A 15,720-nucleotide genomic window follows, 5' to 3' on the forward strand; every position below is an offset into this window, starting at 1 on the left:
AGGTTATTTGGGGATTTTTAAAGTAGGGGCAGAAAAACACAGCCTTAAGGTCCTAAGGGATACAAAATGTAAGAAGGTTCAAAGAGAAGAATTTACATAAAATTACTTTAGATTGAATTTGGCTTACTGTTTTCGAAGCACTTGAGGGTTGAGCTTTGAGATAACGTCTCAAATTAGTTTTCCTCTTTCTCCACCTTGAATGGAGATATTCCTGGAATGGACACTCACCCACCCACACCTCATGTTGCCCTAATTCCAAGAATTCAGCAGTCAGAGCACAGCTGGCCCCTGCAGGTGATTACAGGCATGTTGCATAGTTATGTCTTTATATACTGGTAACAGGAGGGAAAACATCACTGTTTCAAGTAGATTACATATCAATAGGAATATTTCTGTAGCATAAAATAGCATGGATACAGCTGGAAACAAACTTAAGACAAATAAGCCCTTTGCTATGCTATGTCAAAGTTTGCCTAGTGAATTTCTGTGTGGCGTTGTGATAGCCATATTGTTTGAAACAGCAATTGAGCATTATGAATAACTGTAGCACTTTATTCCTAAGGTTTTGTCATGTCATAAATAACTTCCTGGTGAAAGTGTTGTTCTTAGCTTACATGAACAGAATATGTATCACTGCTACATAAATTTTATCTTCACATCTTTCCTTGCAGCATAGTATAAAATCACCAACCAACCAAATTTTGGCTGTGCACTAAATGCACAAACTGCCATATTAGCCAACTGCCAGTCTACTTGCAGTGCTGGTTAACAAATTATTAGCTCTGCTTTTAGTGCTTCAAGACTTTTTTTTTTCTGTTAGCTTTCATTTATTTCTGAACAAGCTATACATTTGCAAACTTGGAAAACGGGTGCGTTACGTATCAAAAAGTTTATCTAGGTAGTTTTCTGAGGAACAGCTTTTGTACTATTTCATAATTCCGTATATTTCCTTATATATAATTATATATAATTTCCTTATATATAATTATAATTCCTCATATTCCTTATAAAAAGAAGAATCTTAAGAATATTAATTCAGAAGTAATACAGATGAAAGTGGATCTTATTTTCAAAAAAAAAAAAAGAGAAAAGCTGATTAAAGAAACAAAATGAAGTCAGGCTGAACAAAATAAAAAAGGTTAGCCCAACTTCCAAAATGGAAGATGCATACAAGAGACGAGGTACTGAGAATTGCAGTTCTGAAGAAACTTTGTGGACCCTTGCTAAATGGACATCACTGCTTTGATGCTGTCAAATCCTTCAATCCTTGCCGTTTCAGGTGGTAATGTTCTGCCAAAAGCCAACTTTTAATTATATTCTTGGCTCAAGTGTTATCTGTTTGAGAGTATCTTGTGAGAAACTGATGATACTAAAAGATAAACAGAAATGTCAGTTGATTTGTGAAAAGATCAATTCTTGTATAACAAGCCTTCCCTGGCAAGGGAATCTCTTAAACTTACATGATCCCAAGACCTCTGCATAACTGTAGAAGTGTTAAAGACAGTAATCAGTGTAGGAGGTGGTGGGACTTCTCCTGGTTGGGTCATAGTGATTTTGCAATTTTTAACTTCCTTTTAACAGAAGTAAGCATTTCTGTGTTTCAAACTCTTGTAAATAACATACATTTCAGTCCAAGTCCTAAAAGTGTTATTTAGTGAATTTAACATGAACCTTTTCCTGCGAGATTTTTTTCTGCAGAAAGGATAGAACTCTAAATTTCCAACCGTTATTAGGTTTATAAATTAAGAAGACTTAAATATTTGTGAGTTGCTAATAGCTATCTTAGATTTTTTATTTACAACTTTTACCATTGCCTTCTTGCATAGTGATCTACATTTATATCAGAAATCCACATCCAAAGAAAAACTTTTTTCTGTATTAAAGGAGTGAACAATCAATAGTTTAAGAAACTTTCTGATAGACTGAATTTATACACTATCCTAAAAGTGCTTACATGCTACAAATCAGTGAGTATTCCTTCAGTTTATCTGAGACTTCTGAACCTTCAAATGTTGTTATTACTGGAGGAATTTTTAAAAGAGTAATAATTAATAGCTACAGTTCAAATAAAGGATATAACAGAAGATACTCTAGGCAAGTGTTTAAAATGTGGTACTATTCTCCTTCAGCATGATGTTTCTTTTTGACTTTCATTTGTATTACAGTTACTGCAGATGACAGATGTTACCGATACGCAGACTGTGCAAGCTGTACTGCCAATACAAATGGGTGCCAGTGGTGTGACGACAAGAAGTGCATTTCAGCAAACAGTAACTGTAGCATGGTGAGTCTCTGCAAATCTATGATCATGTTATTAATGTTGTAGTTTTTTCCTAGCTAAACCAGAGGCCTGTTACACCAACTGCAAGCAGAATAGTAGATTAATAGTACTTTGTTTTGAACATAATCACAATTGCCTGGCTTTTGCAGTGAAAATCTTGCAGAGGGCAGAGTTGGACTGCAGCAAAGATATCCATTCCAGGGGGGAAAAAAAAAAAGGGTAATGTTAGCCCTCTGTATATCTCTCAAGACAAGTACTATTATCTCCTAATTAATGACCTTTGGAATGTTCTTGACTCATTATTAACCACATACAGTATGCAGGCAGAAAGTCTGGAATCCCATGAAGTGTGGCAGTTGTTTTTATTTTTTTTTTTCCTATAAAAAAAACAGGTCAGTCTTTTTAGTCCTGATGTTCAGATCACTGATCATCACACAAATGTTTTTATTTAAGTCACAGAGTTAATTGTCATTTTATTAGAGCATGAGTCTGTGTCAACACAAGACCAAGCAGTTTGTGATGATTTGATAAGATTGTTCTGATCCTTGTAAATATAAGCAATACACACCTATAGATTTAAATAAATTTATATTTTTCTTTTTTTTAACGTTGCTTACCATGCTTTTTACTTTGTTCTCTACCATCTGCTGCATCTCTTGCTTATTCATTTGATTTTTGAGAAGCTTATAATATTTTATTAGCTTGATAAATTTTGTTTCCTATATTTTTTCTGCTAGTTCCAGACCCCACCTGTACTGGATTTCAAAATCCTTTCTTTAGATGCTTCCATTAGGAAAAGTGGCTTGCTCTCTAATTTGAACCTGATGTAAATAAACCTTTTTCTCCAGACAGACAAATTAAGGCATGAGTTGGATTGACTCTGACACAAAGCTTGCCCATCCAGAGTGAGAACAGCCCACTCCAATCACTGGCGTTTGCAGGCAGTCACTACTAATAAAAGCAATGCAGATGTAACTTCATTAGCAGCCATATTATAACTGTCTGCCAGACTGATTTCATATTCCAGGCTCTGATGGTTAGTTTCTTTTGTGATCTACAAGGGCTCTTCCTTCCCTAACACAGCATAATGTGTTAAGTGCCAATTTTCAAGCAATGGCTTTCAACTCTTAAGCAAGGAATAGTTGCTAAGGAGCAGACTGTCTTCATCCCCAAGAAATGTGGAGCATTGGCTGTTTTAGAACAGGTTTCTCAATTTAATATCCCTCTTTGTTAACTGTTCATAACGAAGGTTGTCAGCTTAATTAGCAACTGATGCGTCAATCCTCTCTATATCATTTCTTACCTTTTATCCAGGTTTTGAAGTGGATAGAAAAAGCTGTGAGTGGAGTTGGGATAGTAAAGAATAGGATAGTGAAAATTCATCCAAATGATTTCTGAAAAGAAATTTCAAAATTAGTGTATTGGCTGGGAGGCTATGGAGACGGATTTTTGCAGCTATCAACATAAACCTACCAAAATAGCATCAGCAGAATGGCACCATGTGGAGAAATGGCACAGATCAGGCTGATTAACCATTTTCATAGACTGCTACTTCTGGACTAGGCCCACAATATGAAAATGTTGTGACAGTACTGTGGTGGTACTGTCGAGTAACAAACTGAGGACTCAGGAATACCACAAAGAGATGCTCCCTTTTTGCAGCTGTGCGGAGTCATTGATTTATTGCTTCGATCATAGAACATCCAGATGAGAAAGACAATAACATTTCAGAATCCGTTGTTTTCCCTCCACTGAAACTGGCCAGCATACTGAAGATATGTTGGCAATCAGTTTGGCATTGGCCTGATGGTCATGGATGTTTGCAAAGCAGTGACTGTTCTGGAAGGGCTATAAAATAGGGAAATTTCCCTGAAATAACTCTGCTGTTAGGGCAGATGGACCTCATAAGTAGTACTAATGCACTGATGATGCACACATACCTACCTATGCTCACCATCTGATGTGAGTCAGCACATTAACAGGATGCTCTGTTCCACTACTGTGCAGGCACTACTGTGTGGATCATCAAAGTATAACATAATACTCATATCGAGTGTAATTGTGAGCAGATGCTTTCAGTGCCACGTTGTTCTGGAGGCCTGGCTTGTTTCAGCACTAGCAATCTGGATTCTTTTTTTTTCCCCCAGTAAAAACTCAGCTACAAGAAATACGTGTGCATACTATAATCCTAATTAACCCATCATGCCTGATGAAAATGTTGAGGGGCGAAGGCTTATTCTCTCTTACCCAAGTGGGAAACTTGACTTAAAATATGTGGAATGTGTCAAGATGGTACTGAAATTTGTCTTTGGCTCATGAGTAGATTTGATCAGAATGCTAACTATAGTGCCTTGTCACTTTTTTTTTTAACCACTAAAGGTGTGTATTAGAGATGGTGTCTGTTATAATAAAAATTTTGAAGGTTGTCTTGAGAAATTGAGCCACTGAAATTTCCCAGACTGATTACAGTGGTTTTACATAGTGCTCTGAATTTATTCTGTAGCCATATGTAATGCTTGTATGCAAAATAAAAAATGGTATTTCATTTTTATCTTTGTTACTGATGAATGCTAAAAATGGCAAGATCACTTACTCTCCCTTGGTTCAAAAATGTGCAAGTACAGATACTGGTTTGCTACAGGGGCTGAAGTGAGTTATAATCTCATTAATACTACATACTCACAGTACAGACTTCATGAAATATGTCACACTAATCTCTGCATAATCTCCTCTTACAAGCTCTTCCATGGACAATTGCATCCAGTGCAACAATGGATTTTTAAACAGGAATATCAGGGCTTCTGAAACCTAATAGAATTGCGCATATTCCTTGAAGCACAGCATACCACCCTTTCCTAAAATTATAGGAAATAGCTTTCCCTCTTTGCTTTTTTCTTTATCTTCTCTGTTTCACATTTCATTCAGTTTCCGTCAAAAAAAAAAAAAAAAAAAGTGTGTCCTGCTTGTGATTTTTGTGGTGATCTGATTTCTGTGGAGTAGATTGTATTGACTTTTACCAGAAGTTCACTGATCGTTGCATTGATCTTGCGTTTCAACAACTTTCACTTGTACTGTCTGATATCCTAAGTGTCTTCCTGGTCCTCAGTGATTCTGATGTGTTTTGCCTGTTTTTTGATAGAGGAGGAAGATGATGTAGATCTGTTTAATTTTTTTTATGAAGCTATATTCACTTTACACCTCTGCATATGGAAAACTTTATCTTGCATACTGTAGCAGCGATACTCGCTGACTATGTTCAGAAAACTGAGTGTATGCATATTCTATAATGGAAATTTTCTAAAAAAAAAAAATAAAAATCCTGTTAATTTTACATTTTTACCTTCAAATCTTTAAAAACAAAACCCAGGTTTTTGGTGGAAAGATCATTTCTTTTTGAGTTGCTGTATCTTCAGAGGGTGTCATGTTACTTGAAGTAGTAACATTGAAGAATAAGCAAACAATTGGTCTACTCCTCAGAGGGGAGCCATCCCATGAAAATAAAATCTTTTTGTAACTTGTGACAAATAAAATGGACAGAGACTGAAAAGTGTTTGCCAGCTGCAACAAGGCAAAGGTTCCTTTACTGAGAAGGAGAGGAGATGGCCTGAATTTTAGAGTAAACATTTTTTTCTTTTTCTTATTTTTACTCTTCAGAAATGGAGTAAAGTAATGGATGATAAAGTGGTGGAGACCCTTAATATATTGAGAGTAATCATTTTAAGGGCAGTAATATGACGAGTCAGTGTGGCCATAAAGCCGGTTAATTTTTGCAGTTGTACTTTTCACACACCTGTAGACACACTCAAAAACTGTGAATGCATTCAAGCCTTGAAAGTGCTAGAATCCTTCTTGCTTGCCAGTCTTCTTTAAGCTATGTGCTTGAGAAAGAGGAGGGTGAGCTGGGTTTGGGTAAGTACCATGACACTTTCACTTATGATCAGCTCAAGTGCTGCCAGGCTTATATGCTAAAAATGTTGAAAATATTAAAGTATACATGCAGGGTATCACCAGACAATATGTTAATTTATTTTTCATATTTAAATTATCAAAGAATTTTGAAAGCATGATTTTCCATTCTGTCTTTTTTTTTTTTTTTTTTTTTTAACGTTTTCTTCAACCTACTTCATCTCCTCTCTCACCCTGTTCTTTGGAAAACAATGGGAAATGCTTGCACTAGTTCTGTATCAAAACAAATTAGTTTTGCTTCTTTATATCCTCAACATAACTCTTTCCCTTTTCTGTCTCCACATCAAACTTCATTTCAGATATAAATGAAGTCCTGAAAGGTAGGCTTAAGGAATTAACAAGAAATGGCTTCCTTCTGTCCTTGCTTTTGTTGCACTTCTCTAGAGTGAAAATTGAAGCAGTCACTGCAGATAGGATAGCTGTAGCAATATGCTGCACTGTTTTTCTACTGTGTTGTCTATAATCCTTCAGTTTATAGGAATTTTAACTGCCCACACCAAAAGTTTGGCAGTTAAAGTAACTTATTCCCATATTAGAGAAAATATTTTTGAGGAATTGAAATGCAGCAGCAATGTAATGCCAGTCTTAATGTGAAAAATGTTTTCACTATTGGTTGAAAGTAAATGCTTTCCTTTCAAAACCATACAAGTCTCTGGAAAAAAGGAGTTTCTGTATAAAATTTCATCTCTTATCCTGCAACCTTACATAGTTAAGCTTATTAGAATACCTACCTATTTACTGTAACAAACGGCACACATAAGGCAGGCAGACTAATTTGAAAACAAAAACAATTGGGATGAAGAACACCAGGCAGGAGCACATGTATGTAACACTTATGGTCAGAGTACAGTTAGAGATGCATCTTTTAAGGTAAAGTGCTTGTGCTCCCCTTTTTTGGGGAGAAGGCGATGGGAGGAAGCATAGCTGAGGTACACCTGCATCCAGTCTGCATGGCATTTTTGCTTGTGGCTACAAGGGGGATGTGTTTTTTTTTTTTTCTGTAACCGTGCACCTCTACCTCCAGTAGCAGTCTCTGAATTTCTCATTTGTTAGTCTCCACTTATTCAATATAATAAAACCTCAGTAGATGTAAGTAACCGAAACACAGACCAAATTGTTATGGTATTTCAAAGTATGTTGTATCTGAGTGTGGCAGTGTAAAATAAATGTTTTGGAACCTACGGAAGAGATGATAAAGAGCATCATGTTGAGGGATGGAGGGTACTATAGGATGCTTCAAAGAGAAGTGTAACTGTTAACTGTTTTTGTTAACTGCATTGTTAACTGTTTTTACACAATAACTTCAAGGCAAGAATCATTTTCTTTTTGCAGTGTTTGCACAGCTTCCAAAAGGATGACATCCTCTTTCAAGGTGGAAGTTCATAGAAGCTACACTAGTACCAATAATAATAAGCACAGCAATCTACCTACATATGAGGAATTTAAAGAACAGCCGAGGGTGTAATATTGTATGAAGTGGTAGAAGGAATTATGAATAGAGCAAAAACGTAAACTTAAGACAGGAGCACCCAGTGCTAAAATATGGCAGTAGATTCAGAGAAGTAGTAGCGAATCTAGTTGGTAATTTATAATTAGGCTAGGCAAACTACATAAGATTATATTGTTTTCCTGAAAAATCCAGGAAGAGAAAAGAAAGCTACATCATTTAATAGTAATTTCTGAAATTCTAAGGTAAACTACTGCAATATCTTCATTCTAGATATGCAGAAAATCACAGCAGTTCAAAGTCTGCCTATATACCACCATATCAAGATCAGTGCTGAAAAATCTAAGTAAATCAGATGTAAATGGGAAACTTACATATAAAAATTTCCCAATACTTTGGAGTGTAAACATTATAAATATCCTACAGCAATATAGAATTTCAGTAACAGATGGGCTGTCATATTTCAGAATTTCATTGGCTTTGGTAGCTTAAGTTATGGCCTTAATATTGTGTTAATATGAATTACCTATTGGATTCACATCTACATTGAACTAATGAGATTTTCAGACAAGCAATGTTTAAATTGGATTTAAGGGAAATAAGTGCTGGGAATAAGGGAATACAACAGAGAACATTATTACAGAGTAGTCACTAGTACTTTGAATTTTATTTTAAACATTAAATAACCAGCACGCAACAAGCTTCATGATTAGAAAGTAATAGAACAGATATCTTGGTTTAGCTGGAAAATTGTAATCTGTTTATATATAATGTTACTAAAGAATATATATATTTCAAAAGCAATCTGAAGGCTCAAGGATTTTGACAATGCCATAATGTGTTAAAAGTGAATGTTAGTTGAGGAATTGTAAATGAGCAGATGGTGCTTACTTGTGCTTCGAAGTGCATTTTAAAACATTGCTCAGGCAGTTCTGTGAATATGCATCATTGACTGAGTGATGAAACTACATGTGGGTTTGTACCAGAGTTTTTGTGTGCCTTACTGTCTGTATGCATTTATGGATCTAGATAGACCTTCTATTACCTTGCAGAATTGGCTTTGTTTTCTTCATGTGGTGTAGATGCCTGCTCCTAGAACACTTTCTCTATTTCTTCTCTTTGCTTCACAGTAGCCTTTCTTATAGATCAGAAAAATGCTCCCTGATGGGCATCTCATCCAATAAAGGCACCAAACAAGTCCCTAAACAGCAGTGTTCTTCTTCAGTAATTAAGCTGATCCTCCGTAAGATTGAAAATCTGTGTTAACAGTTATTTTATTTTAGGAATTAAAAACAAAGCCAAGAAAAGCCCACCTTTTAAAGTTTTAATTTATTTATTTTGATTCCTGGCTGTGGTAGGTTGTTGCCCTATTGACATTATTCCTATACCAGGAGGTGTGTAACTTACTCTCTTATTGCCCCTTTATCTTTTTTTCATACTATTAGAAAAGAAAGCGAAGAAAATTGTAATGTGAACCATACATATGCTATCTAAGTGCAATACAGTTTTGATAATAAGCATGAATGAATCTCTTGTTGTTAAGGACAAAAAATACTTTTAAAGTATTCTTTTGCTGTTGTTTGGATTTATCACATGGGAGGGACACATCTAGTTAACTGAAATCTGAAAAAAAAATAAATTGTAATTAAATTGTCAAAATGTATTCCTACTGCAGAAGATATATATGTAACTGCTTATAAGTGTGAATTGACATTTGACAAACGAGTGAATTTATGTAAAACCTCTTGGTACGTGAAAGCCTGAGTTTGTTTTGAATTTTTTAGGATATATTTTGATGTTACTTTAGCTGGGTTGTTTGATGGGTTGTTTAGCTGTGACTTTTACCAAAATAAGTTATTCCAACACAATGGTTCTTTGTTTCTGATGAATTATGTTTCTTTGCTGTTTGACACGTTTATAGTAACTTTTTTTTTTTTTTCCCCTCTTCCCATGAACTAAACCAATTATTGGTGCCTTTGTTTTATTTTAAATATGTCTATTAGGGAAATGCATTTTTATTTGAGTTTGCATATTTTGGTGATTATGGGAGTGGATCATCTCTCATGTGAGAAAAGGCTGAGAGAGCTGAGCCTGTTTAGCCTGGAGAAAAGAAAGGTGAGGGGAAGCCTTGTCTGAAGGGAGGGTGTAAAAAGGACAGAGCCAAACTCTTTTCAGTGGTGCCCAGTGCAAGAGGCAGCGGGCACCGGTTTTCAGGTGAAGAGGAAAAAAAAAATAATAAAAACAAACAAACAAACACAAACACTACAAGGTAAACATTTCATTTTCTTATATCCTAAAGTACCAAAGGAATAGCGTTACTACTGCTTTTATGTCACCACTTGGCAAAATGGTTTCCTATAAATCCTGTAAATCTTATTTACTAGCTATGCTACATACAGATTTGCAATTCAAACTGTGAAATAACAATAATTTTTGACAAATCACGAAATTGTTTCCTGTGATCACCTGTAGCTACTATTTTAATTTGTTTTGCTTGATAAGATAATGTAGGGTGTCTTCAATCTTCAGTCACTGAGGTGTAGTTATTTTACATGTGCATCTTGCTCCATTTTTTACAATCTCTTTGTTTTGCTTGCTTAACCTGCAGATAACTTGAGCATGAAATAATTTAGTGAGAATATGTCCTTCAGGGACATATTCTATCTAAGAAACAGAGATTTGTTTGAGGTATTTAAGCTCTTCTTGTTCTCTATACAGAGAAGTGGCATTTTCAAAGTGCTGTTTGACCCATGCGGAGTCAGTTATGTAGGACAGCTGGGGTGATTTGTGCTCTAGAGATGCCTTTCTTGCTCTCCACCAACTGACAAGTGAACCTCGGCAAAGAGTTGAAATTAGACCTAGCCTTTAGATGGCTGTGATTTTCTGGGAGGAATCCACCTGCTGTGTATTTCAGTTTTGACTTTTGGTTTGTTGACAATTTGACATATAATATGTTGTTGTGTCTTTTTCGTTTTTGTAGTCAGTTAAAAACTACACCAAATGTCATGTGAGAAATGAACAGATCTGCAATAAACTGACTAGCTGCAAAAGCTGCTCGCTACACCTGAACTGCCAGTGGGACCAGCGGCAGCAGGAGTGCCAGGCCTTACCTGGTAAGGGCTGGGGAGCAGGGATGCTGCTTTTCATAGTGGTCAAAACTGGGTAAATCTTCCCCATTACTTCCAAAGGGTATTTGGTCAATGGGTAGAGCTAGATTTGTTTTACTCATGCTGTTTCTCCCCTCCTGACTGCACTTGTACAAGGTGAACAAGTGTAATTGCGTCATACTGATTAGTATATCTATGCTACCCTTAATCTTCTTAGGGGAAATAATACTAGTGAGTGAATAATGGCAGGTACCTCTGCACAAGCTCTAGCCTGTGGGGATGGCTGAGTGCAGAACTGAATTGCCATACTGAGTCCTTTACTGTTACATATCCACTGGCACTGTTGCTTCTGCTGGCTGGAGCTCTACCATATAAATTATACTTCAATTATACTTCAATTTTGCTGTGCAGGTATGGCCTAAGATCTAGTTTCTTGATTGTCTAATGTTGGTAATGTTGGAAGCAGTGAATATTAAAATGGTAATATAAGATATTCTCACAAGGTGAATGTTAACGTTCTGAATAATATTTATTTGGTAATTCATATTCATAACTACATATATGCAGTTAGATACCGAAACCTTTCCCATTTGATCTTTATGTCCAGCTGAAGTTAATGAACACCATTTTTTCTCAAAAATTATTCTTTAACTAACTTTAATCAACTTATTATATGCAGCTTTAAACTGCATTTGTGAGCTCTGTATGAAAATTAACTATAAAAACTGTTCTGAATTATTTACTCATATTTTGGTAGTTATGTGCGTTTGAGTAATTCTGAAATATGTTGAAGAGGAAATAATTCCTAAAATATTAACAGAATTTCCTATCATTCTGACTGTGTTTATGTTTAGGATAAAGCAAGATAGGTTATGTTTTTGATCTCTTAATTCTAGGATAGTTGATTTCAGATTTTTGAAATTTAGATTTAAAAAAAACAAACACTGATCGTTGCAGTGCTATTAATTATATAAATCATATATTAATTATATAAATAATGTAATCTTTAATGTGTAGTTGTGTTCAAATCTGAATGCAGAGGAATAGCATAATAACAATATTACACTGGAAATTAGTATATTAATATATAATAATAATAATAAATAATAATAATAAATATAAATATATAAATAAATATAAATATATATATAAATATATAAATATAAATATAATAATAAATAATAATAATAAATAATAATAAATAATAATAAATATTTCAATAAATTATTAAAAGTTTATTTTCATAAAAATACACCGTTGCTATAATTAAAACATGAAATATTATTTTACTCAATGTTTTAGATTTTCTTTTTTTTTCTATGTGACTTGAAATTGGACACTAAGCATCGGGTTGTATTTTGACCTACTATTTCAACAAGATAAAATTCATACTTAGATTTTCATAAAGTTTTTTTCGTATCAGCTTTAACCATATACTTTTTATACTAGCTCATCTGTGTGGGGAAGGATGGAGTCATATTGGAGATGCCTGCCTCCGCATAAACTCTAGTCGTGAAAGCTATGACAATGCCAAACTGTATTGCTACAATTTAAGTGGGAATCTTGCCTCACTGACAACCTCAAAAGAAGTGGAATTTGTTCTGGATGAGATACAGAAGTATACGCTTCAGGTAACTTGAATAACTGTAATTGATGTTCATGTGAATTAAATTTGGTATGAGGAATCTGTTTTAAGGATTTGTCCACAGAGACACAGGAAACTGTGTGCCATCATAAGGGCTTGAAGATTGCTAAAGATTGATATCAGTGATGTGTAGGATATTAAAGAAAACTTACATTTAAGCTTAATGGCACAGCAGTTCACAAATGTTTATCCTTACTTGGTTTAACTGTTTCAAGTTGCTGTGTAAAAATGACTTCCAAGAGATTATTTGAGAGAAATGGCTGGAACAGTGGTTTGGGAGATCGTAGCCCTTTTCAACACACTGTGACAGCAAGAATCAAAACGACAATAGTTTTCACTGTAACACAGAAAAAATCCTGGCTTTCATATCAGTGTAAGTAAAACTGTAAAACTTTGTTTTCATGCAAAACACTCATTGAAGTTGTAGCTATGCGAAGACTCTGTCAACCCCCAAGAGAAAATATTGCTTTTAATTGCCCCTGCAGTTATTCTTACTGTATATGAAATGTATTTTCTTCTTTTAAGTTGTAGTCAGAGAGATGTGGACATTACTATTAAAGTTATAGTGCTAAATTTTAAAAAAGAGAAGTAGGATGAACTCACCTGCCTGAAAAGACAGTTATTAAAGTTGCAGATGAAAAATCTCTGGAAGTTAGTGGCAAGTCCTGTCTTCAGGAAATTGTAACTTCATGTTTTAACGCCATTGAAACAGATGTTTCTCCCCAACACATCTAGGAAAGGTATTTAAACAAACAAACAAACAAAAAAAATAATACCAACAACAGGCACAGCAGAGTTCTCTCCAATATTCTAAGTATGTTGTTCTTAAATCATATGGTGTTGCAATGATGACAGTCTGTGGCCTAGAGGAGTTCTACAGAAGTGTGCAGCATGCTGTGAAGGGCATTTTCTTTGGCCCCACAGAGAACTTAAGGCTTTTGGTGCTGCTTGCATGCAGCTTCCATGCATTGTCTCTGCCCATGGCAGGGGGATTGGAATTAGACAATCTATAAGGTCTCTTCCAACCCAAAGCATTCTGTGATTCTCTGACGATTCTATGTCCAAGGCAGAATTGGCTACCTCTGAAGTGATTGACAGTGGGATGCTACCACTGGCTGCAATGTCTAGTAAGAAGATAGGAGTGGAATGGGGTTTCTTGAAGCCTGTGGGAGTCCCAGATGGTTTTTTCATTTGAATGTTCTCTCACCTCCAGAATGTCTTTCTTTGTTTATTTAACATTATTCACTGCTCTACCAAATGTACATCTACAGGCATGTATGTACATATATGTAGTATGTGTGTATGCATGTGTGCATATGTACACATACATATGTGCATACATCTTGTGTGCATTTGTCAGTATTTATTTATGTATAAAATAGCTCCATTTCATTTCTGTTAAAAGTAGATGTACATTAGCTGAAAGCCTGTGGATAAAGCAAATACTTTTGGTGGATGATGAACACCAAGTAAATTGCTTTGAATGATATCAACTTCTATAATTAATAGATCTTATCCCTTATGTAAAAATTCATGGTACCTCGTAGGGGCTTTTTCCCTCATACTAACTGCTTAAATCAGTATGAGACAAAGCACATCTGTTTTCCCTGTTTGGGCCTTAGTTGCCTTGGAATTACATTGCTGTAATGTGCTCTGTTGAGGAATGCTGGGGGACTGTCCTCATCTGTTTGCTTACAGGTAGCTTAGAATATAGCAGGTTTTTCATTAACTGTCTCGTTGTACTGGGAGTCTGTAGTGTCAGTGATCAACTACATCAGCTGTTTAGGGAATTGCTCTGATAATTCAAGATTCTGGTTTATTCTGACTTTTCAGGCTCAACACCTTCAGATGCTCAGATTACAGCACCTGTTCACATACTGTTGTCCTGGAAATGCAGTCAGGAGCAGCCTATGAACAGATAGTTCATAGTTCAGACACAGTATATAGTTCAGACAGTATAAAAGAGTGTAGTCACAGACACAGCCACAGTATCAGTGAAAACATCAAAGACCCTGCTAAAGTCATGTCACGTGAAGGGTGCATGTTTCTGTGCCTCTTCGCCTGATACAGACTTCAAACAGCTGAGGACAGGGAGGTACTCAAGATATGTAGCGCCCTGCTCTGGAAAACCCCGGCTTCGTATGTAACTGGTATGTGGGACCGAGGGGCAGTGATGAGCTGTGCTAGTACGTGTAGCATGTGGGAATGCCCTGCACAGCAGCAATGGAATGGATAAAGAGCTAATTATCTTTCTATAATAATGGTGGGGGAAGGAGGTGGTTAAAAATGTGTACATGCCTCTGGCAAATACAGGAATCTGTCATCAGAATATTCTTGAGGAATATGATCCTTATCAATCTCTTAATTGTTGAACAACAGAGGGGAAGTTGAAGATTAATTATCTGCCCATGGGTGATAAGGTGCAGATTTTTTTTTTTTTTTAGTAATTGAATGTTCAAATGCTGATTGCTGTGTTATTTAAACCCACCTACATCATTGATACATGCATCTAAACTAGCTCCAACAAAAGACATCAAATGGACAGGATGTCTTAACGGAATGAGATGCAAGGCAAACAAATCAGGTCATATGAGCAAAGGACATTTTTGAAAGTGTATGTTTTGGTTTCTAGAACATACAACATTTCCTTGATTGCACAGCAACACTATTTTTTAGTAGCTTAGGATTTCACAATCAGGGGAATATTAAAGGAAATTGTGAATAATAATACAACTTATATCAAGCTACTCTGTGATTTGCAAAACTGTTACATTGCAAATGAATTGAGAAACCTACAGAGGAAGTGGCAGTCAAAGATTGCCTTTGTATTATATTAAATCTGAATGCAAGAGTTTAGACGTACGCTGTGAATCAAAATATTCTATATTTTTCAGTATTCCATTTTGAGGAGACAACTTTATGTTATATACTTAAGTTTCTTTCAGTAAATGTGGGACCTGGACAGAGCATTTTTTTTTTTTTTTTTCCCTAGAAACATAGGTATTTTTTATTTCCTCATAAAGGAGAGAGAGAAGTAATTCTTTTCTGCCAGAAGGTCTCTCTTGACATTGTACTTACTACAACCTTGAAACACGTTCTCTGTCCACTTTTGGATGTTACATAATGTTAAAAATGTAATTGAAATCAAAACGACAAAATCACAAATGGCAGTGATTTGTCTAGTTACTTGTCATGTTGTTCTTCCTCACCCTCTCCCCCCAAGATTCCTACTAAAATACTGCATAGTAGGCCCTCAAATCTAACAGCATGCTAA

The 15,720-nt window shown here is 35.5% G+C and overlaps 1 protein-coding gene across 1 annotated transcript in view; it reads left to right on the forward strand.

Annotated features, from left to right (window-relative positions):
- The window catches only part of ATRNL1 (attractin like 1), a gene marked incomplete at both ends in the record, with an annotated part of 490,387 nt that overhangs the window by 95,554 nt on the left and 379,113 nt on the right, over positions 1-15,720 (forward strand). Inside the window, 3 exons of the mRNA XM_084290483.1 lie at positions 2,166-2,284; positions 10,675-10,807; positions 12,251-12,432. Of these exons, the coding sequence (XP_084146609.1) occupies positions 2,166-2,284; positions 10,675-10,807; positions 12,251-12,432 (434 nt within the window). The remainder of the gene's footprint in view (positions 1-2,165; positions 2,285-10,674; positions 10,808-12,250; positions 12,433-15,720) is intronic.

Source organism: Netta rufina, assembly GCF_964035555.1.
Source record: "Netta rufina genome assembly, chromosome: 7".
Taxonomy (NCBI): Eukaryota; Metazoa; Chordata; class Aves; order Anseriformes; family Anatidae; genus Netta; species Netta rufina.